Source organism: Bos indicus, chromosome 25, assembly GCF_029378745.1.
Source record: "Bos indicus isolate NIAB-ARS_2022 breed Sahiwal x Tharparkar chromosome 25, NIAB-ARS_B.indTharparkar_mat_pri_1.0, whole genome shotgun sequence".
In the NCBI taxonomy this organism is placed as follows: Eukaryota; Metazoa; Chordata; class Mammalia; order Artiodactyla; family Bovidae; genus Bos; species Bos indicus.
The window spans coordinates 20139171-20164443 of record NC_091784.1 but is presented as its reverse complement, the minus strand read 5'-3'; the positions used below and the strand labels follow the sequence as shown (position 1 = coordinate 20164443).

The window sequence follows — 25273 nt, the reverse complement described above, 5'->3', positions numbered from 1 at the left end:
TGTATTATGTGGCTACTCTGTACCAAGCACTGTGCTAAGTACATTACATGTGTGTGTGCGTGCACTCAGTGGCGCTTGACTCTTTGTGACCCTATGAACTGCAGCCTGCCAGGCTCCTCTGTCCATGGGATTTTCCAGGTGAGACTACTGGAATAGTTTACCATTTCCTTCTCCAAGGGATCTTACCCACTCAGGGATAGAACCCATGTCTCTTGTGTCTCCTGTGTTAGCAGGCAGACTCTTTATCACTGTGCAACCTGAGAAGCCCTAAATATATTACATATGATTTATTATTTCATTGATACAATTTTATGGAATGGGGACTTCTCCAGTGGCTCAGCAGTAAAGAATCTGTCCGCAATGCAGGAGACGAGGGTTCAATCCCTGGGTCGGGAAGATCCCCTGAAGAAGGAAATGACAATTCACTCTTGCCTGGAAAATCTCATGGACAGAGGTCTACAGTCCTTGCTGTTGTGGTTTAGTCATTCAGTCACATCCAGCTCTTTTGCAACCCCATGGACTATGTAACCCACCAGGCTCTTCCATCTATGGGGTTTTTCAGGCAATAATACTGGAGTGGGTCGCCATTTCCTTCTCCAGGGGATCTTCCCAACCAATGGAGTCGCTAAAGAATTGGACATGACTGAGCAACTAAACAATGACAAGTCTGTGCCAAGCATTGTGCCCGGCACATTTTATATGATTTATTACTTCACTGATACATATTTTGACACTTACTACACTGTCTTGCATTATGATGCGGCCATTTCCTAAGAAATGCCCTAGGTAGCTCCCAATGAAAATATCAAGGGAGCACAACTTATGCACTGGAGTCTCCTTACCTGTATCCCAAGCTACACTCCTGCTCATTTGTTTCATCCTCTGTATTGGCATAAGACCCATCTTTCTAAATATTTAATCTCTTTAACCATGTAATTCCCTTCCAAAGAATCACCCTCCTTAGCCTCTTGACTTCAAGAAGCATCCCAGTCTTATGCCTGGTGCTCCTAGATGGAACTAGTTCCTGGTTCCAGTCTTACAAGATACTGTTCTCAAGGAGACAACATTCCTTCCACTCCTGGGTTTCACCTGGCTCCAAATGCCCTCTTCCACCCTCTCTGCCAATGTAGCCTAATGGTTAGGAGTAGAGTTTTGGAGTCTCACTTCAAGGGCAGATCCCAACTCCTCTGCTGATATGACATCTGATGCATTAAGCAATTTGTAAATAAGGTCATTATGTCTTGTCCTGGGAACTTTCCCCTTTTCTAAAGGTGACTTAATTAGTTGAATTAGTTAACCCCAAGAGAAAACTGTGCAACAGGCAGGCAACTGGGGGTGGGAATGGGAATGGGAGTGGGAAGGAATTTGGGATAAGGGACTCCAGATGGAGACAGAATTGAAAGGAAAATGGTTTTTAATAACTTTCTATCGCCTTACATCCAAGACCTCCTAAGATGTAGGCAATAATTTAAGAAATAAGTGGGGAGCCAAACTAACACGTTTTGCAAGGAATGTGACCACAGCTAACTACAGGAATTGAGAAAGTGGACCCAAGGATACCAACTCCCAGCCCGCCCGCTGCCTCAACTCCAACCTAGGGGAAACCGCGACTGGAGCGGACCCAACTCTCGAAATCCTGCAGATGGGGGTGGGAGGAAAACGGCTTTGCTCCGCCCTCCGAGCTGGGCGGTGACCTGTAGGCGGCAGCGCTCCCAGCTTTCCCCGGCTCTCATTTAGAGCACAGCACTAGAAACGCGGATCGCCGTGAGCGCTCTGAGGTTAGAAGTCCGGCGGCGACATGAGCTCGAGGCCGGTGTTCCTGAGTGCGGCTGATGTACAGGACCACCTCCGCAGCTCCAGCCTGCTCATCGCGCCTCTGGAGACCGCTCTGGCCAACTTCTCCAGCGGCCCCGACGGAGGAGTCGTGCAGCCTGTGCGCACCGTGGTGCCAGTCGCCAAGCACAGGGGGTAAGTGAGGAAGGCCGGGTCCGGGGCTGGAGAAACTGGAAAGGAGGAAGGGGAGGGGTGAGAAGGGAAGCAGCAGGAGAAAAGAAAGGAGGGCTTCCCTAATCCCTACTAATAACACCTTTCACCTAATTTGAGCAACCCACTGTGGGCGCTTTAAAGCTGTTATCTGGTTTCATTCAACACACTCCATATGAACGTGGCTATTGATGCAGCTATTTGCTGATGGGAAAACCGAAGACTCAAGAGGTGAAGCGAATGACCCAAGGTTATGGCAGCTAGTAAGTGGCAGAACTGGGGTGGTTTTTCTCATCCAGAGGCAGACTCGAACGTACTCTGCACACTGCTAAAGGCAACGGCAGAGGGATGGGGACAAAGGAGGGAGAAGGCCAGTAGGGCAGTGAGTGGGGAAAGAGAAAGAAAGGGACATAGGGACTTGACAGGATGTCTCAGCATCGACAGGAAGGGGTTGAAGTTGCTCCCTCTCTTCTTCTAGGTTCCTGGGGGTCATGCCTGCCTACAGTGCAGCAGAGGACGCCCTGACCACCAAGCTGGTCACCTTCTACGAGGACCACAGCGCCACCTCCACTGTCCCCTCCCATCAGGCTACCGTGCTACTCTTCCAGCCGAGCAATGGCTCCCTTCTGGCGGTGAGCATGTCCCTGCCCAGGGGTTTAGCGGGGGCCCTTGTGCACAAAGCTAGCTCAGAATTTAGGCAAGGGGGCGTATTGAATGTGACCACATATGCCCCTCTCTGAATGACTGGATGCCAGTGACTGTGCAGGTTACCTGTGACTGTGTATCTGTTTCTAGGACTGCCTGAGGATGTAACCCAGCATCAGAGACCACTGCTGCTTCCAGTGTGTGAACTTGCGGAAGTAATGATCTCGTCATTCTTGCAGTGATCTTGTCCTATTACCAGTTACTACAAATATACAGCTTGCACAAATCCAGTAGCTAAGGAAACTTTTAACAGGAATCTGTAACATGAAGTTACATGAGTTACAGATTAGGGGCGCTCTCTAATACCTGGGAGTTTTTTCTAAGGGGTATACACAGTGACCTGTTTTAACATTTAATGATAATATCAAAAAAATAGTAGTGGTCTGTATTTGTGAATTACTTTGTGTATGTCAGACACTGTTCTAAATACTTCATATGTATTAATGCTTTTAATTCTTAAAACCACTCTGTGAGGTAATTTTATTACCCCATTTTGTAGATGAGAAAATTGAGTCAAAGAGCAACTATGCCAAGCATTGCCAAGTTTACATAGCTAACAGGGACACTGATGGACTTCATACCTACTCTGTGTGAGCCCAGGGCCTATACTGTCTTAGCATAGTAGACTATGCTCCTCTGCCTTTTGAATTGCCACTTACTGGGCACTTATTATGTGCCAGTCAGGAGAAATTGATCTCATTCAATTCTGACAACTTTCCTCTAAATTTTCTCAGAATTTCAGGCTCCCCAAGGAAGCTGGCTATGTATTACTCCTCTGAAAAGAGTATTTAGTTCTTGACAACTTCTGCTCACCCAATGGAAATGACATCCATACTACTTACCAACAGTGCTTACCCAGGAAATTGGTACCACCTCAGGCTTTGGAACTAAATGACAGGGCCTGAAATTCTTCCTGAATCTGACTGATAGCCAAGCAGTTCACTTCCTTGTCCATAAAATGAGAATACTGCTACTACTTGATGAGGATCAATTGAGATGAATAATATAAACAGAGGCCAGCAGAGCAAAGGATGGTGGTTATTACTAGCCAGGTATAATTCAGAACCACCTGGGGAGATTTTAAAAACAATGTCGTCTGGGTCCTCTCCCTAGTGATCCAGATTCAGTTAGCCTAAGGATATATCTGAGCATCAGTATCTTCACAAACCTACCCATGTGTGCAAGAGGAGTTGAGAGCCACTGAGGTAGTTTCAGGGCCCTTGCACAGGTGTCAGGTGACTTACTTTGAGAATCCTGAGGCAAATAAAGCAAAATGGGCATTTCTTGAGGGCTGGCCACATGTTAAATGTTTTCATTTTTGCCAATGCTTTTAAACCTCACAAAAACCCTCTGAATGGTTGCCATTATCTTTGTTTGTACAGGTAGGAAAAACAAAGTGCTTAGAGATTAAGATATTTGTTCAAAGTTACATTTCTTATAAGTGGAGGAATTGGTTCCAGGCAAAACACTCTCCTTGCAGACTATTATGATGCTTTCTGGTGCTTCCCCTGTACTAGTGGTTAAAGATCCACCTGCCAATGCAAGAGACATAGAGATGCAAGAGACACAGGTTTGATCCCTGGATCAGGAAGATTCCCCAGAGTAGGAAATGGCAGCCTACTCCAGCCAATATTCCTGCCTGGAAAATCCCATAGACAGAGGAGTCTAGTGGGCTATAGTCCATGGGGTCGCAAGGAGTCAGACACAACTGAACCCCCCCACACACATACACACACACAATGCTTCTAGGGCCAACTCTTTTAGAGCATCTTCTCTCTGCTTAAGTGGTGAATCCAGGTGCCCCTTGCTCACTGTCTCTCCTTTCCTCCAAGGTCATGGATGGAAATGTCATAACTGCAAAGAGAACAGCTGCAGTGTCTGCCATTGCCACCAAGGTAAGATTAGTGCAAGCTGGTGGGTGGAATTGAGTATCTCAAATTTGAAGGTCTAAGTAGAAGTGAGGAACATTTTTATTTTCTATGGGCATAGATGAAATATCATATGCCAAATGTAGGATATCAGATGAGCACAGTGATTCACTAAATGATTGGCTACCGTAATGAGCCCAAGATTCTGGGTACCTTACATGTGCTCTTTCCGATTATCACACCAGCCTTGATGATTATCTCCTTTTGCCAAGTATAGGAAATATGACTCACAGAGGTTTTGCAAGTTGATCAGGATCACACAGCTAATAAGTGGCAGAGCAGGAATTTAAACCTTAACCTCTTGACTCCCAGACTGCTTTCCTGCCCCTGATCCACACTGTTCCTGGCAAATCAGTGTGGTTGCCCCATAGGCCAGAGTCAGGACTGCACAAAAAGCACAGGGGAAAACATATCCGAGCCAGAAAAATGTATTCGTTCAGATCCTATCATGTGTCAGGCACTGTTCTAAATGTCAGAGATGTGGTAGTGAACAAAACAGAGGGTGACATGCACAGGGCTGGTGAGACAATAAAATAAAAAGTGAAATTCGTAGTATGATTTGCTAAAAAAAAAAAAAAAAAAAGTAACCAACAACAAACCCTTTTTGAGTTTAATAATAGGCTAGGGTTTGCTCCTAAACCACCACCCACACCACCAGTTAGAAGGATGAAAATAAAGCAGAATCGAGGGTATTGGGAAGCAGTGACATTTAAAATTATCAAGGAAAGACCTCACTGAGGTGACATTTGAGTAAAGACTGAAAAAAAAGTGAGTGACTGAAACAGGAGGAGGGTAGGAACAGAAGGAATAGCAAGTGATGCAGGTGATAATGTTTCTAAGCAGTGCAAGGGCATCCTACAAGAAGAACAGTATTTTTAGAGGTTAGGGTGAAAAAGAAGAGGTATGGAATCTTTCACATTAAAGATCTGGGAGTGCTGACTTATGAGGCCTAGGCAGAAAGGAAACGAGGGGCCAGTGGAGGGTTGGAGCACCAAAGACCAGATGTTCAGATTGTGAGTGTTTTAAGGTCTTCTAAACACATGATGATGGAGAAGGCAATAGCACCCCACTCCAGTACTCTTGCCTGGAAAACCCCATGGATGGAGGAGCCTGGAAGGCTGCAGTCCATGGGGTCTCAAAGAGTTGGACACGACTGAGCAACTTCACTTTCACTTTTCACTTTCATGCATTGGAGAAGGAAATGGCAACCCACTCCAGTGTTCTTGCCTGGAGAATCCCAGGGACGGGGGAGCCTGGTGGCTGCCGTCTACGGGGTCACACAGAGTCGGACATGACTGAAATGACTTAGCAGTAGCAGCAGCAAACACATGATGATAAGGGAAGAATGTGGGGCTAAATCTGGTAATTAAGTAGCAAGGGATTAGACTACAGTACGCACCTTGAGGAACTGTTTTTTGTTTGTTTGTTTAATTATATCCAGACCCAACTCAGATTAAAGTAATCAAGGGTCTCTGAGGTATGTTCCCTGGTAACTTAGAGGGACTCTAACAATATTGCCCTATATTTGAAAAGGACTTTGATTTTTTCCAAAATAATTTTCAACCCATTGTCTCAACTTATTTTTGGGTTTGTGTGAGAAAGGCAGAGCAAGAATTACTGGCCTCATTTTGTGCAGAAAGAAATGGAGACTAAGATTTCCTGAAGTCAGACAGCACAGGTAGCTATAGGTCTTCTTGTCCCAGGCAAATAGTTTCCAGCCCAGGCTATGCAGCAGCAGCCTCTGGAAATTTTTTTTTTTTAATTCAAAAAATTGAATTGAAATCTCTGAATGGAAGGCCAAAGTGTTTTCGTTTTTTATGCTTTCTAGTTAATTCTGATGATCAACCAGGTTAATTCTTCTAGACCCAGCTCTCAGTTACACTGTGCTTTTTGAATGGATAAAAATATGCACTCCAAGAAATGTTAAGAATCATTGAGTTGATGCTTCAGAGCTTAGGCTTAAACTACCCCACTTTTTTCCTAGGGACTCGGTTGAGCTATTTCAATAAGGAGCAAGGACTTATTTTACTTTTTGTGCTATAGGAGTAGAATGTTTTCTTTCCCATCACTTCTATTTTATTTAGGGCTTTCGGGAGAAGGACAAGTATTAGGAAGTTCTTGGGTTTGATGGACACTGTAACTTTGTGTCTGGGTTGCACATACCCTGAATTGGGGACTCTGGCATGCTTTCTCAGGGTGACAATGCGTATCAGGGTTTATTCTTGACATGCAATTATTCAGCAAATACTTAAGTGCCCACCAGGCACCAGGTCCTGTGCTCAGCATGGGACATAGAATGGTGACTAAAACCAAATACAGAACCTGCAGTCATGGAGCACAGAGTACATTTGGGGAGATAGATATTAATCTAAAGATTGCACCAGTTAACGTGAAAACTACAGTCCTGACAGATACATTGGATGAAAGGGGAGCAAAACAAAAAGTGGGGTGGGGGGAGTGTCTTGCTCCAGGCTGTGGGATTTGCCAAGGCTTATGGGCTTCCCTTGTGGCTCAGCTGGTGAAGAATCTGCCTGCAATGCGGGAGACTTGGGTTCTATCCCTGGATTGGGAAGATTCCCTCAAGAAAGGGACAGTTACCCACTCCAGTATTCTTGCCTGGAGAATTCCATGGACTGTATGGTCCATGAGGTCACAGAGTCAGACACAACTGAGAGACTTACATTTCTTTTGTGAGGGTTAGCTGAGCTTCACTTCAGTTTAGTTCAGTTGCTCAGTCGTGTCTGACTCTTTGCAACCCCATGGACTGCAGCACACCAGGCTTCCCTGTCCATCACCAACTCCTGGAGCCTACTCAAACTCATGTCCATTGAGTCGGTGAGGCCATCCAACCATCTCATCCTCTGTTGTCCCTTTCTCCTCCTGCCTTAAATCTTTCCCAGCATCAGGGTCTTTTCAAATGAGTCAGTTCTTCACATCAGGTGGCCAAAGTATTGGAGCTTCAGCTTCAACATCAGTCCTTCCAATGAACATTCAGGACCGATTTCCTTTACGATGGACTAGTTGGATCTCCTTGCAGTCCAAGGGACTCTCAAGAGTCTTCTCCAACACCACAGTTCAAAAGCATCAATTCTTCGGCTCTCAGTTTTCTTTATAGTCCAATTCTCACATCCATACATGACCACTGGAAAAACCATAGCCTTGACCAGACGGACCTTTGTTGGCAAGGTAATGTCTCTGCTTTTTAATATACTGTCTAGGTTGGTCATAGCTTTTCTTCCAAAGAGCAAGCGTCATTTTAATTTCATGGCTGCAGTCACCATCTGCAGTGATTTTGGCACCCAAGAAAATAAAGTCTGTCCCTGTTTCCATTGTTTCCCCATCTATTCGCCATCAAGTGATGGGCCCAGATGCCGTGATCTTAGTTTTCTGAATGTTGAGTTTTAAGCCAGCTTTTTCACTCCTTCATCAAGAGGCTTTTTAGTTCTTCTTCACTTTCTGCCATAAGGGTGGGGTCATCTGCATATCTGAGGTTGTTGATATTTCTCCTGGCAATCTTGATTCCAGCTTGTGCTTCATCCAGCCCAGCATTTCACTCTGCATATAAGTTAAATAAGCAGGGTGACAATACACAGCCTTGACGTACTCCTTTTTCGATTTGGAACCGAGATCCAAAATAGCTGAACTTGCATTAGAATAATAATAGGATTTACTTGTGAGGAGCAGAAGGGAAAGTACTCCAGGCAAAGGAAAGAACCTGTGGAGAGCAAAGCCCTGTGGTTGATAAAGGCGTGTGTGCTTGGGGAGCAGCAAGGAGGCTTCTTGCCTGAAAGACCAGAGGTGCAGAGAGTATGTCCAGAGGGGGGAAGCTGGGCTGACCAGAGGGCCAGACCACGCGAGGCCTTAGTGAATGCAAATGAAACATAGTCTTTCACACTCTTTAAGAAATGTAGCAGATTCATATATATGTTTTTAATTATCTGTATGCTCTAGGAAAAGAATGAAGTGGCACCAATCCTATTATGATTTAATAAATATCATAAATGTTATACCATTTAGGAAAAGAGATGTCAGTTATAACATTATTATCAGGGCAGCAATGTGTCAAGCAGGACAAGCAAGCAGAATTACAGATTTACTCTCAGAGGTTAAAGGTTACTTTTACAGGAAACTGCAACAATTTCTGAAGCCCAAATGTACTTCCAAGAATAGATTTATATTAACTGAGAACAGAAAAAAAAATTATTTAGTTAAAGAAAAATTACCTAATTCTCCTTACTGAGTGGGAACATAAGTTATTGTCATTTGGAAACCTTTTCAAATCAAGTTTCTTTGAACTATAGTTGATGGCAGAAAATGGTATCTCTCCTGTGCAGCTACAGGAGAGAGAATCTCTAATCATCTGCTAATATTTGAGACTCCTTTTAGCTAGTGATTAATGATTAAAAACATTTTTGTTTTTAAGGTTGCACTCCAGAATCTCAATAATGGCAATTATTGATACAGAGCAAATCAAGATCAACTTTTATTAAATGAAATAGAGAAAAGACAGAAGATAGTCTTATTTAACACGATGGTTTGAGAGCAAGTGATGTCCTTTCTCAATGCCAGTAGTTCTTAACTGGACACAGTTAAGACCAACTGTTTCCAGAGACCAACTGCCCCAGAGACAGTTAGCAATGTTTGAAGACATTTTTGGTTGTCACAGTTGAGGGCATTCATTTCATTCATTCATTTCAGTTGCTCAGTCGTGTCCCACTCTTTACGACCCCATGAATCGCAGCACGCCTCCCTGTCCATCACCAACTCCTGGAGTTCACTCAGACTCATGTCCATCGAGTCAGTGATGCCATCCAGCCATCTCATCCTCTGTCATCCCCTTCTCCTCCTGCCCCCAATCCCTCCCAGCATCAGAGTCTTTTCCAATGAGTCAACTCTTCGCATGAGGTGGCCAAAGTACTGGAGTTTCAGCTTTAGCATCATTCCTTCCAAAGAAATCCGAGGGCTGGTCTCTTTCAGAATGGACTGGTTGGATCTCCTTGCAGTCCAAGGGACTCTCAAGAGTCTTCTCCAACACCACAGTTCAAAAGCATCAATTCTTCGGCGCTCAGCCTTCTTCACAGTCCAACTCTCACATCCATACATGACCACAGGAAAAACCATAGCCTTGACTAGATGGACCTTTGTTGGCAAAGTAATGTCCCTGCTTTTGAATATGCTATCTAGGTTGGTCATAATTTTCCTTCCAAGGAGTAAGCGTCTTTTAATTTCATGGCTGTAAATCACCATCTGCAGTGATTTTGGAGCCCCCAAAAATAAAGTCTGACACTGTTCCACTGTTTCCCCATCTATTTCCCATGAAGTGATGGGACCAGATGCCATGATCTTTGTTTTCTGAATGTTGAGCTTTAAGCCAACTTTTTCACTCTCCACTGAGGGCATAGGGGGTGCTAATGGACGGAGGCCAGGGATGCTGCCAAGCATCCTTCAGTGCACAGTACGGCCCTCTCACCTGCCAACTACCCAAAGCCTGCCAACAAAGAATTATCCAGCCCAAATATCAGTAGTGCTGAGGTCAAGAAACCCTGCTGTATTTCTCATAGGTAAGAGTAAATACGTGCCAATTCTGTGCAAATAAGACTGTCTCTGTTTTAATGGAACTCACATACAAGTACAGGAAAATAAATTTGTAAACAAACAAGTGCTATGAAGTGGTAAATTCTATCAGAGAGGTCAGAAAGACTTTACTGGAGAGCTGATCATACAACTTCATCCCCAAATAAAGACGCACATATACCCTGAGGAGGTCCCACAAATGCCATCTCTACATTCCTCTTTAAAGGAAGACAGAGGCTGAGACAGGATCAACAGAGAGTAGGCACAGAAAATACAGCTTGAGAACCTAGGTTCACAAGGATTCATGGATTCCAAAAGCAACTCACAGCTCTGAGAAGTAGGTTGGTATATCATGTCCCTGAGATGGGGTAGCACAGGAGAAAGCATGTGGGCATTGGAGAATGAAAGATGAGGTTTTGGAGCCCTATTGTGCCATTTAATAATTACAGGGCTCTAAGCAAGTTACATAACTTCTTTGGACCTCAATTTCTTTATCTGTAAGAAGAGGGTAACTGGGAGCATCTAGCGCATGGGGTCAATTGTTTGGACTAAAAGAGATCGTGAAGGTTAAGCATTGGTATATATTATGTACCCAGTTAAGGCTTTTCTCTCCCTCCCACAACATACAGAGTGGAAATAGAAATACAAAATGACATCTCCTTGATTTCCTGAGAGGTTTTGAATAAAGGTCCCCTGATTCTCAAACTGTACTTGATCCTCTCCTGACTTCAAGAGTCTCTCTTGATCTTTTCTATCTCCTTTCTCTCAAATAGTTTTTGAAACCTCCCAACAGTGAAGTGTTGTGTATCCTTGGAGCTGGGGTCCAGGCTTACAGCCATTATGAGGTCTTCACAGAACAGTTCTTCTTTAAGGAGGTAAGTCCAGGGAGGGAGGTGGGGGATGTGGGGAGGAAGCAGCAGTGACATCTCTCTGTACTCCTTTGTTAAAATGTAAGTTATGCTGAAATTGTCAGGTTGGGAGTACAACCATCTAGACCATTCTTTTAATGACTTGTGTGAAAGTCCCATTGGAGATGAAGAGTTGGGAGGAAGGCCTGAGTCACTTCTTCCAGTTTCTCAGTTTGTGGAGTACACCTAGGCACACAGAGCCTATGCAGTTACTTAAAGGATTGTATTATATCCAGGGCATACATGCAGTTTTCTTTCGGCCCCTTTCTGTTGCTTCTCTTAGCAGAATCTGGGGTCCTAAAGTATTCAAGGGTTAGGAATCCAGGAACTGACAATGAGGTCTGGAGAGCAGGAGGCCACAGCATGCCCCTTCAAAGCCTAGACATCAGTGCACTTTTTCCCATTCTGCCTGGCTCACGCTTCCTGTTATTTTTGATACACTTGATACTGCTTATATTTGATTTTTTTTCTATGTGTGTGAGAGGCGTGGGGCAGATTTAAGGTGTGATTTTTTATGATAGAACCAGTACCTCTGCTTTGAGAAATGAAAATATAAGGAAGAAAAAAAAATAAAAATCCCCTTTTATCTGTTTTCAAAGTCAAGTAGTTAACGTTTCTAGTCTTCTCTCATCTGCTTTTCATAACACAGTTTTATGATTTTTTATGCTTTTCACCAGGGTATAATTGACATACAATATCATATGAGTTTCAGGTGTACATCATGGTGATTGGATATTTATAGGCATTTCAAAATGGTCACCATGATAAATCTGGTTACCCTTTGTCACCATACAAAGTTATTATAGCATTATTGACTGTATTCTCTATGCTGTACATTGTATCCCCATGACTTATTATTTTATAACTAGAAATGTGTACTTCTTAATCCCCTGCATCTATTTCACTCATCCCCAGCTCCTCCCTCACCCTTCCGGCGATCACCATAAGGAGTTTCTTTCATTTGTTCTCTGTGTATATATATCAGTTTCTCAGTTATTTTCTTTGTTCATTCATTTGAGGTTTTTTTGATTACACATGTAAGTGAGATCATATACTATTTGCCTTTCTCTGTCTGACTTATTTTGTGTAGCATAAAAACCCTCAAGATCCACACATTTTTGTCTCAGCTAACAAAATTTCATTATTTTTATGGATGAACAGTATTTCGTGTGTGTGTGTACATGACAGTTGCTTTATCCGTTTATTCACTGATGGACACAGGTTGTTTCCATATCCTGGTTATTGTAAATAATGCTGCAGTGAATATGGGAGTACCTACTGCTTTTTGCCTTACTGTTTTGTTTCCTTCAGAGAAATACCCAGAACTGGAATTACTGGATCATATGGTAGTTTTTTGTTCTCTTTTATTCAAATTAAAAAAAAATGTTTACAATCTCATGTTGGCTTCTGCCATACAACAGTGTAAATTATACATACATCCCCTCTCTCCCTAGCCTCCCTCCCCTGCCCCCATCCCATCCCTCCAGGTCATCACAGAGAGCCAGACTGGGCTCCCTCTGCTACCCAACAACCTCTCACCAGCTACTCTTCTTACACCTGATATTGTATGTATGTTGGTGCTACTTTCTCAACTCATGCCACTCTCTCCCTCCCACACAGTGTCCACAAGTCCATGCTCTATATCTACATCTCTGTTCCTTCCCTGAAAATAGTTTCATTAGCATCATTTTTCTAGATTCCATATATATGTGTTAACATACTATATTTGTTTTTCTCTTTCTGACATGCTTCACTCTTTATAACAGGATTTAGGTTCATCCACCTCACTAGAACTGACCTGATTCAAATTTATTCATTTTTATGGCTGAGTAATATTCCATTGTATATATGTACCACATCTTCTTTATCCATTCATCAATTGATGAACATCTAGGTTGCTTCCAGGTCCTGGGTATTGTAAACAGTGCTGCTATGAACACTGGGCTACAGGTGTCTTTTTGATTATTTTTTTCTCAAGGTGTATGCCCAGTAGTGGGATTGCTGGATCATATGCTAGTTTTTTTCCTAGATTTTAAAGGACTCTCCATAATGGCTGTTTCAGTTTGCATTCCCACCAGCAGTGTAGGAGGGTTCCCTTTCCTGCACATCCTCTCTAGCATTTATTATTTTAGATTTTTTGTTGATGGCCATTTTGACTGGTATGAGGTGATACCTAATTGTAGTTTTGATTTGCATTTCTCTAAAAGTTAGTGATGTTGAGCATCTTTTGTCTTTGCCATCTGTATGTCTTCTTTGGAGAAGTGTCTTTAGGTCTTCTGTCCGTTTTTTGATTGGGCTGTTTGTTTTCCTAATATTGAGCTATATGAGCTGCTTATTGGAGTATAGTTGAGTCACAATGTTGTGTTAGTTTTAAGTATACAGAAACATGATTTTTATTTATATATATATATATATTGTTTTTCAGATTCTTTTCACATACAAATTATTACAGAATATTGAGTAAAGTTTCCCATGTAATATAGTTGGTCATCATTGATTATCTGCTTTATATATAGTAGTGTGTATATGCTAATTCCAACCTCCAAATTTATCCCTCACCCTCAGCCTTTGCCCTATGGTAACTATAAATTTGTTTTTGAAGTCTTTGAGTCTGTTTCTGAAATAAGCTCATTTGTATCATTTTTTTAGATTCCACATATAAGTGGTATCATATGATATTTGTCTTTCTCTGATTTACTTCACTTAGTATGGTAATCTATAGGTCATCCATGTTGCTGCAGATGGCATTATTTCATTCCTTTTATGGCTGAGTAATATTCCATTTTATGTATGTACCACATCTTCTATATTCATTCATCTGTCTATAGACATTTAGGTTGCTTCCATGTCTTGGCTATTATAAATAGTGCTATAGTGAACATTGGGGTGTGTCTATCTTTTCAATTTATGGTGTTCTCTGGATATATGCCCAGGAGTGGGATTCCTGGATCATATGGTAGCTCTATTTTTACTTTTTTAAGGAACTTCCATACTGTTTTCTATAGTGACTTCACCAGTTTACATTCCCACTGTGTGGGAGGGTTCCATTTTCTGCACACACTCCTCCAGCATTTGTTGTTTGTGGACTTTTTGATTATGGCCATTTTGACTAGTGTGAAGTGATACCTTGTTGTAGTTTTGATTTGCATTTCTCTAACAATGAGTGATGTCGAGCATCTTTTCATATGCTTTTTGGCCATTTGTATGTCTTCTTTGAAGAAATGTCTATTTAGACCTTCCACCCATTTTTTAATAGGGTTCTCTTTCAATTGAGCTGCATGAGCTGTTTGAATATTTTGGAGATTAATCCCTTGTTGGTCACTTCATTTGGAAATATTTTCACCCATTCTTTGGGTTATCTTTTCATTTTGTTATGGTTTGTTTTGCCGTACTAAAGCTTTTAAGTTTAATTAGGTCATATTTGTTTATTTTTGTTTTCAATTCCATTACTCTAGGAAGTAGACCCAAAAAGTTATTGTTGTGATTTATGTCAAAGAGTGTCCTGCCAATGTTTTCCTCTAAGAGTTTTATAGTGTCTAAGCTTACATTTAGGTTTTAATTCATTTTTAGTTTATTTTTGTGTGTGATGTTAGAAAGTGTTCTAATTTAATTTTTAAAATGTAGCTGTCCAGTTTTCCCAGCACCACTTATTGAAGACACTGTCTTTTCTCCATTGCATCATCTTACCTCCTGCACTAGAGAGCAATTATAGATGGATGCGTTTATCTCTGGGCTGTCTATCTTGTTCCATTGATCTATATGTCTGTTTTTAAGCCAGTACCATTACTGTTTTGATTACTGTAGTTCTGTAGTATAGTCAAAAGTCAGTGACACTAACTCCTTGAGCACCATTTTTCTTTCTCAAGATTGCTTTGGATATTCAGGGTCTTTGGTGTTTCTATACAAATTTTTAAATTTTTTGTTCTAGTTCTATGAAAAATGCCATGAGTAATTTGTAAATTACCTTGGGTAGTATAGTTATTTTAACAATATTGATTCTTCTAATCCTAGAACATGGTATATCTTTCCATCTCTTTGTGTCATCTTTGATTTATTTCATCAGCACCTTGTAGTTTTTAGAGTACAGGTATTTGCCTCTTATGGTAGGTTTATTCCTACATATTCTATTCCCTTTGATGTGATGGTAAATGGGATTTTTGCCATAATTTCTCTTTCTGATGTTTTGTTGTTAGCCCATAGAAATGCAATAGATTCCTGTGTGTTAATTTTGTATCCTGCAATTTACTGAATTCATTGATGAGCTCTAATAGTTTTCTTGTAGCATCTTTAGGATTTTCTGTATCATCTGCAAACAGTGACAGTTTTATCTCTTCTTTTCCTATTTGGATTCCTTTTACTTCTCTTTCTTCTCTGATTGCCATGGCTAGGACTTCCAAAACTACGTTGAATAAAAGTAGTGAGAGTAAACATCCTTGTCTTCTTGATCTTAGAAGATATTGCTTTCAGCTTTTCAACACTGGGTTATCTGTGGGTTTGTCATATATGTCCTGTATTAGGTTGAGGTATGCTCTCTCTATGCTCACTTTTGGAGAGTTTTTATCATAAATGGGTATTGAATTTTGTTAAAAGCTTTTCCTGCATCTACTAAGATGATCATATGGTTTTCACTCTTCAGTTTGTTAATGTGGTGTATCACACTGACTGATTTGCAAATGTTGAAAACTTCTTGCATCCCAGGGATCAGTCCTGCTCGATCACGGTGTATGATCTTTTAATATATCATTGGGCTCAGTTTGCTAGTAGTTTGTTGAGTACTTTTGCATGTATGGTCATCAGTGATATTGGCCTATAATTTCTTGTTTTGTGGCATCTTTGTCTGGTTTTGGAATTAGGTGATGACAGCCTCATAGAACGAGTTTGGGAGTGTTCTTTCCTCTGCAATTTTTGGAATAGTTTCAGAGGGATCATGTTAGCTTTTCTCTAAATGTTTGATGAAATTCACCCATAAAGTTGTCTGGTTATGGACTTTTGTTTGTTGGGAGTTTTTTACTCATGGTTTCAGTTTCATTGCTTGCGATTGATCTGTTCATATTTTCTACTTCTTTGATTCAGTTTGGGAGATTTGTCCTCTTCTCATAGGTTGTCCATTTTATTAACATATAGTTGCTTGTAGTACTCTCATGATCTTTTGTATTTATGTGGTGTCAGTTGTGACTTCTTTTTCATTTCTAATTTTATTACTTTGAGTCTTCTTTTTCTTAATGAGTCTGGCTAAAGCTTTCTCAATTTTGTTTATCTTTCCAAAAAACCAGCTTTTAGTTTCATTGATATTTCCCATTGTTTTCTTTGTCTCTATTTAAGTTCTGATCTTTGCAACTTATTTCCTTCTACTAACGTTGGGTTTTGTTTGTTCCTCTTTCTCTAGTTGCTTTAGGTATAAGGTTAGGTTATTTATTTGATATTTTTCTTGTTTTCTGAAGTAAACTTGTATTGCTATAAATTTCCCTCTTGGAATTGCCTTTGCTGAATCCCAGAGGGTTTGGATCATCATGTTTTCATTTTTTATTTATCTCTAGGTGCTTTTTTCCTTCCCCTTTGATTTCTTCAGTGATACATTGGTTGTTTAGTAACATATTGTTTAGCTACCACTTGTTTGTGTTTTTTTCAATTTTTTCCTTGTAGTTGATTTCTAATTTAATAGTGATGTGAATGGTGGACTTAATAGTTTCTTTGGAAAAATATTTATTGAGAACCTTTGCCCATTTTTAAATAAGGTTGTTTATTTTTATATTAAGTTTTATAAGTTCTTTGTATTTTTTGAATATTAACTTCTTATAATATAGTTTTAATCATTAATCTTTTAATCATAGTTTTAATAGTTTTCACCAAATGTTGTAACATCAGTTTTCCAGCTTACCTCATATTACTATAGTATTTCATACTTTTCTATCAAGAATGGTAGTGTGGTTAACCATTTTCTTATAACTGGGCTTATTATACTGTTTTCACCTTAATTAATTAACTTATTCACATATAACATTTATTTCTATACTCATTATATTTCCTTATGAGGGCTTCTTTGGGCCTTATTTTCAACTGAAGGCTGACAACTGCCACCACAGACATTAAAATATATTAAACAAGCTAGCAAGTCCCCACTTCCTGGTGATGCCAGTGACCACCCTCTCCCTGCAAGCACTTCCCAGGAATCTAATTGTAGCTACTATTCTTGACTTCTCCTCTGTTGCACCATTTACTCCTGTAAGTAAGTGTTAGTTGCTCAGTCATGCCCAACTCTTTGTAACCCCATGGACTCTAGCCCACAAGGCTCCTCTGTCCATGAATTTCTCCAGACAAGAATACTAGAGAGAGTAGTCATTCCCTTCTCCGGGGGGTCTTCCAAACCCAGGGATCAAACCTGGGTCTCCTGCATTGCAGGCAGATTCTTTACCATTTGAGCCACCAGGTAAGTCCCAATTTTCTCCTGAAATCCTTCCAATTTTTAATTCCTTAAATATCCTTCAGAGATCAAGCTGTCCCATGCACAGCACTGCACATCCTGTTTGTTAATCTCACACCTGTTATGACTCCCTTACAGAGTCCCAAACATGAACTGTGAGTTTGATGCTGACCTTGTCAGTTATGATTTGCATTTACATACATGTAAACTTAGGCTGAATGAGGTTAGATAGCTTCAGAAACAGTAAGTGACAGAGCAAAGTTTGATTCTAAACCTGTCTAGCTCCAGAATTTGCTCTGCTAATCACTAAGCTATATAATAGCTATTACACTACTGAGGCCGCGTGTCTCAAGCTAGAATTGAAAAACCTCCCCACTTCCTGACATGGAAATGGAGTAGAGAAAGGTCATTTTCAAATCTGGCCTAGACAAATGTTCATTCACCGTAAGGAATGATTTAAATAACTGCAGCCTTAACCCTAGAGTAGTTCAACTTTTCTTTGTAACTCCTAGGTTTGATGAAATGTAAACAGCTAAATAATCACAGCACCAATGTCCCTTTTATTCCCCTGAATGAAGGTGAGAATATGGAACCGCACCAAAGAAAATGCAGAGAAGTTTGTGAACACGGTGCCAGGAGAAGTGCGGATCTGTTCATCGGTCCAGGAGGCTGTGACGGGGGCAGATGTGATCATCACAGTCACCATGGCAACAGAGCCCATTTTGTTTGGTGAATGGGTGAAGCCTGGGGCTCACATCAATGGTAAGCAGAGTGGCTCCATGAACACTGGGTGGCCAGACTCTCCCTTGACTGGACCAAGGGGCTGCATCTGCAGAGTTGTTTTACTCATGTAGAATGCCTGAGCTTTTTACTGGCCTCAGAAACATTTGAACCTTAAAGAAACAGTATGCACTCCAAAGTATGAAACAAAAATCACAAACTCAAAACTAATAAATTTAATTAAAATTTTATAAAGTATAATATGGCAAATGATCAATTATAACTCAGTTCTTAAATGTCATGAAATTTAATTACAAAAGCCAAATGACTCACTTGTTCTTACCAACACTTTGGAATTAATTTTTTTTAATTACAGCACAAAATACGTTTTATGTGACTAAATGCATTTATGTGAATGCTTTTTCATATGTGGGGTAGGATAATTGGGACTTTAAACATAAGAGTTCCTTGGGCTCCTGAAGATCCTTAGATGACCCTGGGGGTTATAGCAAGATCTGGTCTATATTAAATACTTTCTCCAGCAGGTGCTGTTCTAAATTCTTTGTTATGTACTATATCACTGAATCTTGAAAACAACCTTATGAAGTAGGAACGATTGTTGTCATGACCCCTGTATAGTAGGTAAACCAAGGCATGGAAAGATTAAGTAACTTGCCCAAAGTCAAAGGTTTTTAGAGGCAAAGCTGGGATTTGAACTGAGGCAATATACCCTCAAAGCCTAATATCTTGAATGATGCTCTATGTTATCTTTTAGTAAGAAAACTGAAGTCTGATTAGCAAGCAATTGAAGGCTAGAGAATTTAAACACGGTGCCAGTACCCCATGTTTTAGTGACAGGCACATAGGGTGAACTCTAAGATCTCTGCACACATGTGCAAGGGCCAAGGATCATGATTATTTGTTCTTTCACAAATGTGTATTGAATCCCTACCATGGTGCAGGCACTGTTTTACATGCTGGGGAAGCCAAAGTAAACCAGCCATCAAGGTCACTGCTTTCCTGCTTTTACATTCTAGAGAAGGGAGGTAGACAATAAACAAATAGATGAGCTAGATAGTTCCAGCTAAAGGTTAAGCTCTATGAAGGAAACAAAACATGTATGATTGAAGAATGGGCCATAGAAAATTGAAGGTTTCAGCTTGTATGGGACCAATATTATGAATGTGAATCCAGGGGAAAGGTCTTATTGTTCATAAAGCCAGACTCGAACAGTAAGAGCATTTCTAGAAGGACTTGGAACTTCAAGAGAAGTCAGTTCTGGGTAAAATGGACAAGAGCTGAATCTTCAATAAGACTGAGTTGATTTTTTTTTTCCAGCTTAAAGTAGAACATATTTGCTATCTTCGTTTCTGTGGTTAGGAGTCTAGACATGGGTTAGCTAAGTCCTCTGCTCATGCAGGATGAAAGCAAGGTGTTTTCCAGGCTGCAATCTCATCTAGAGCTTGGAGTCTTCTTCCCAGCTCACATGGTTGTGGCAGTTCTTTGTGTTGTAGGACAAGGATGCAAGTTTCCTTGGGGCTGCTCTCAGCTCCAGTTGGCTGTCCACATTTCTTTTCATGTGGACACTCTACCTTCAAAGATAGCAACAGAGAATCTCCCTCATGTTGTATACCTCTCACACTTCGAATGTCTCACTAGGAAGAGCTAACTTGATTTTGAGTTGAGGAGTCTGGTATCTTTCCCTGATCTAAAGACAAAATTGGTTTGTGTGTTTAGAGGCAGTAAATATACTTAAGAAAAGTATGTTACAAGTAGAATTGACAGGGAAACACCAACAACAGATTTTACTTACTTTACAACTTGGCTGAGAGTTAGGCCCAATTCCACCCGTCCCTGCATACCCCTCATTCTTTCTCAGCATCCCACCAGCCAGTCTCTGACCCTCACCCAGTGTAACCCCACTGAAGGAAGGCCAAAGCCCAGCCTGAGTCAGGCCCCTCCCTTTGCTTCCTGGACCACCTCCATTGGCTTGAGTGGCCTTATGCAACCCTTTGAGAATTCACCATGCTCCAAATTAGGGGGAACAAGTGCAATCAGAAGAGGTGGCTTGAGAGGCTAGGGTTTTTCCCACCAGCTTATGATTTATTTACAAGCTTCATTAGTTGGTGCTTCTGTTCTATAGAACTCCTCACACAAACAACCTTCAAGATGGACATTTTGCATCACTGTCTTTGACAATTAGAGTGTGGGGGAACAACAGGAGAGGGAACAAGTAGAGAAAACTGGATGGCAGTGAGAGAAGGCTTACAAATGCTGCCTTATATTTGTATAAAGCTTTATAGCCGTTTCCAAAGACTGGCTGCCATGGCTGGATCCAGCCAGCAGATGTGTTTTGTTTAGGCCATAGAGTGTTAAGTGTTCTGAAAACCAAGAAATAACACATGCAAATAGATTTCCTGCTTCTCTTTTTACAAAAGGAGCAGGGGGGCAGGGGAAGGGCTATCTAAGAGTGGCCCTGCGTTCTTACATGGCAATGGTTCTGCTTGAGCAGAATAGTTAGTGCTCCTTTAGAAGGGCCTGCTTTCTTCTCTGTGCTGAGTTCTCCACCATTTCTAATCCAGTTCTTCTAACCAGTGCTGCTCATTTTCATTACCTTCCTGGTCCTGCAAGCATTTGATTCAGTCTCAGCATTATCCTATGTCCCAGTGCCAGGAGGCATGATTCCTTGGATTCATCATTATGGTTCTGGGCTCTGCAGAGGATGTGAAACCTTGGTGCTGGGGTGCAACCAGTTTCCTGTTTACTGGGGCTTCTCTGTGACCCTGACACTGGGCTTTTTTTCTCATGAGGTGATAAAAGTGGTTGGGAACGAGGAATGGGAATGATTGAAGAGCAAGCAGACAGACAGAAGATAGAGGAGTGTGGGGTATTAATAAGCTCCAAGTGATGTCTCTGCTTTAGGGTTTGTGTAAGGAAGTCGCTGCTCCTGATAAGCAGAAGAAGCATGAAAGGCATGTGCTCTTTTAGAGTCATAGATGCACTTATTGTATATATAACCTTGGCACATACCTCTTCTTTGAGCCTCAGTTTGAGTACCTTTTAAATGGGAATCAAAAATGAATGTACTTGTGAGGACTTTAAATAGTATGTGTGAAACATCCCAGCAATAGTAGGCACACAGTACATGAATGCTAAGTTGCCTCAAAATACTTTTTTATTAATGAGAATGGACATGAAATGGAAAGGAGAAAATGCCAAGTGTCATTCTTATTAGTGAACTCAGTCTTGTTGTTTGGGAGGGAGTTGGCCTGGGGAAATGAGGCATTCCACAGTCATTCCCACGTGTCCTCTGTCACTTCCTTTTCCCCTCCCCTTTCATTCTTTGGAGGCTGCAGTATCCCCTGTGACTATTTCAAGGCTCAGGGTCTCTTTTGCTGTCATTTAGCCATCGGCGCCAGCAGACCGGACTGGAGAGAGCTGGATGACGAGCTCATGAAACAGGCTGTGCTGTATGTGGATTCCCAGGAGGCCGCCCTGAAAGAGTCTGGAGATGTCCTCTTGTCAGGGGTGAGCCTCCTTCTGTTGCTTATGTCTGACTGTCCTCACCTGGATCCCGGGGTTTCATTAATACCCCCTTCTCTCTGGCCTGCTCCAGATCTCCGTAACTCCCACCTCTTTGTAGGGTGACAACTCTAAAATATCTTTCCATCCTTTCTAATTCCCTTCTAAAATAACGTGGCAATTATGTGGTGACATGTGTTTTCCTGTTCGCTTTGCCTTAAGAGATCAGCTTGATGGCCTTTTCCATTGGATTGGGCTGTCCTGTAAAGCAGTAGGATTGGAAGATAGGAGCCTCTGAAAACTTTCCCAGTATGGCCAACAAATCAGGACTAGTGTTGACTGCTTTCGGACCTTTTTTTCATAACCAGGGCATAGCAGTAAGAAGGGGGCTGCCAAAATGAGTGTTCAGATAAGAACAGGCCTGTTTCTTCACTGATACAGTGTCCTGGCAGGACATTCCCCTGGCTGCAGATTTGTATTTCTGCAGTCATGGTATCACAAAAGCAGATGAACCCACTTCTCATCCCCAGAAAAGATTTAAGGGAGAGTCTTCCTCCCTGACATCATTAAGTTTATAGAAGGTCATTTTATCAAGTTTTCCCTTATCCAGGTCAGGGACACCCTGTCCTGGCTTCAGAAGCTGGTCCTGAGCCATATTAGCTCCATGACCTGGGTCAACGTGTGTTCATTTGACAGGCCGAGATCTTCGCTGAGCTGGGAGAAGTGGTGAAGGGAGTGAAACCAGCCCACTGTGAGAAAACTACCGTGTTCAAGTCTCTGGGTAAGAGTCATTGCTCCCAGGGCACAAACTTAACCAGAACACAGGTAGGTTTACCCATTGGTGGGAAGAGGAATGAGTCAGCAGGCTCCGTAACTAAATCATTGTGCAGTCTATCACTTAGGTCAATTATTTACGTCTTGGCATAGTGGTGAAGCCCGTGAACTCTGGAACTGGGCAGTCCTGGGTTGGATTCCCCTCTGTGCTATTCCTTAGACATGCATCCTTGGGCAAGTGATCTCACCTCTTTGAGTCAGTTTTCTCACCACCTGTTACCTAGAGTTTTTGTGAGAATTAAGTGGTATGTGTGTATAAAATGATTTGCCCATAACAAGCATCAGCATTAAAACATTTAGACTTTGATAGAAATGAAACTCAGAGGAAGGTGGAGGGGCAGGAGAAAAACTTCAAAGGTGGAGGGGCAGGAGAAAAAGGTGTTTAAAAACAGGGAGCTTAAGATAAATAACAGGGAGACCCATCATGAGGGCAACCCAGACAGGAAGTACAGCCTGACCTTTTTTCCCCCTCCTTGCCTAACTTTCTGCTTGCTGATTTAAGAAGGTCTTCAATGGGGAGCACCATAACCATCTTGAGTTAGCACAGGCAGAAGCCCATCAGAGAAGGGGCTCCCTTCTTCAGCTGGTTTGCCTCTCAGCCCAGCTCTCCCATTTTAAGGAAATGAACACATATGGTAACAGAGCTAATATTCAGCTCCTACATCTAAAATATTGAAGTACTCTCAAAATGGTTGGTAAATAGTTGCTGCCCGAGCCCCTCAACCTTGCCAGACCTTCAGTTCAGTTCAGTTCAATCACTCAGTTGTGTCCGACTCTTTGCGACCCCATGAATCGCAGCATGCCAGGCCTCCCTGTCCATCACCAACTCCCAGAGTTCACCCAGACTCACGTCCATTGAGTCAGTGATGCCATCCAGCCATCTCATCCTCTGTCGTTCCCTTCTCCTCCTGCCCCCAATCCCTCCCAGCATCAGAGTCTCTTCCAATGAGTCAACTCTTTGCATGAAGTAGCCAAAGTACTGGAGTTTCAGCTTTAGCGTCATTCCTTCCAAAGAAATCCCAGGGCTAATCTCCTTCAGAATGGACTGGTTGTATCTCCTTGCAGTCCAAGAGACTCTCAAGAGTCTTCTCTAACACCACAGTTCAAAAGCATCAATTCTTCGGCGCTCAGCCTTCTTCACAGTCCAACTCTCACATCCATACATGACCACAGGAAAAACCACAGCCTTGACTAGATGGACCTTTGTTGGCAAAGTAATGTCTCTGCTTTTGAATATGCTATCTAGGTTGGTCATAACTTTCCTTCCAAGCCAGACGTTACATATATTTTAATGATCAAGCACCCAAAGTGTTAACGCTTGACAGTGTATTAAGAGTACTCTGCCCACCCAGCACCCATGCCAGTCAAAATATATCTATGCCTTACCATCTGTTAAATATATTTTTAATTTTTCATGCATAGAAAGACAGGCAAACACAGTATAAGCTTTATCTAGAGCCTGGTTCAGAGACATCACACTGATCTAGTTGAGTATGAAAGAGTTTCATTGTTCCTTAGCAGATCAGAGGTCAGCTGGCCCCCTTCAGGAGACACAGCACTGGAAACCTGATCTACAGTCCTGAGCAATTTTTACTTTCTCACTTTTGGGGGTTGGTTTACTGGCACATCCCTTCATCTAGCAGATGCGTATTAAATACCTACTATGTATCAAGCTCCATACTGTGTACAGTGGTAGTTACAAAAATAAAAGCCAGCCCCTGCCTTTAAGAACATATTCCCATTCAAGGTTAAGGATATTTGCCCAAAACTCTAAGATAAAGGGGGAATTGCTGAAGGACTTAGGGTTTGGACTGGACCAAAGGTCCAACAAACGACAGAGCATGCGCCAAACCCAACCTACCATCTGTTTTCCTACAGCCCACAATGAAATGGTGTCTACATTTTCAAATGACTGGGGGGGAAAGGAATATTTCATGACACATAAAAATTATAAGAAATTCAAACTAAAGTGTCCATAAAGAAAGTTTTCTTGGAGCACAGTCAGGCTCATCTGTTTACCTGATGTCTAAAGTCACATGTGTACTACAGCCGAGGTGAGTAACTGCAAGTAACGGGCATGCAAAGCCTTACATATTTATTATCTGGCTGTTTACAGAAAGTTTTCTGACCCCCTGAACTTTGGTGAGCATTGCTTGCCTTATTTTACCCTTCACAGACTCTTCAAGCCTGAACTCACCTCTGGGTGCTTAGTCCTTGTTACCCTGATGGGCACTGTATTAGGGAACTGCTGGTTCTGGGACCTGGGCTGTTTGGGGAAAAGTTGTTCTGACAAAAGTTAAACCAAATTTCTGTCCATTCCAGGAATGGCGGTGGAAGACATGGTTGCAGCCAAACTAGTATATGATTCCTGGTCATCTGGTAAATGAAACAGAGGAACTTTGTGTCAAGTGGATGCTACAGCTCAAAGGGTGTTAACACTAGTTGTCTCACAATCGTTTCATAATCTCTAGATTAAAAGAAGGGTTCTAGCCCAGTGATCTGTAGTTTTATGCATACTGTGTCTTACCTTAAATAATGAGATCCTCTTTTGTGTTTGTAGTTAGAAAACAAAACCAAGTGGCCATCCTGTGTCATGCCAGATTATACTAGTGCTCCCTTTGCCCTGTATTTCACTACCTTTTGTAATTCCCTGAAATAAAGCTTTTTCCAATTCTGCA

At 41.7% G+C, this 25273-nt stretch overlaps 1 protein-coding gene across 2 annotated transcripts; it reads left to right on the top strand.

Annotated features, from left to right (window-relative positions):
- The first annotated feature begins 1713 nt into the window (after window positions 1-1713).
- On the top strand, window positions 1714-25273 carry CRYM (crystallin mu). 2 transcript variants are annotated; one of them, XM_070779770.1, is made up of 8 exons: window positions 1714-1968; window positions 2462-2615; window positions 4521-4583; window positions 10964-11065; window positions 18098-18281; window positions 21646-21767; window positions 22458-22586; window positions 24918-25273. In XM_070779770.1, exons 1-8 carry the CDS (start codon window positions 1799-1801, stop codon window positions 24951-24953), a joined length of 960 nt encoding a protein of 319 aa, XP_070635871.1. In that variant the 5' UTR covers window positions 1714-1798; the 3' UTR covers window positions 24954-25273. The 2 variants fall into 2 exon arrangements, with proteins under 2 accessions (XP_070635871.1, XP_019843905.2); XM_019988346.2 differs by having other exon boundaries at window positions 1715-1968; window positions 22458-22542.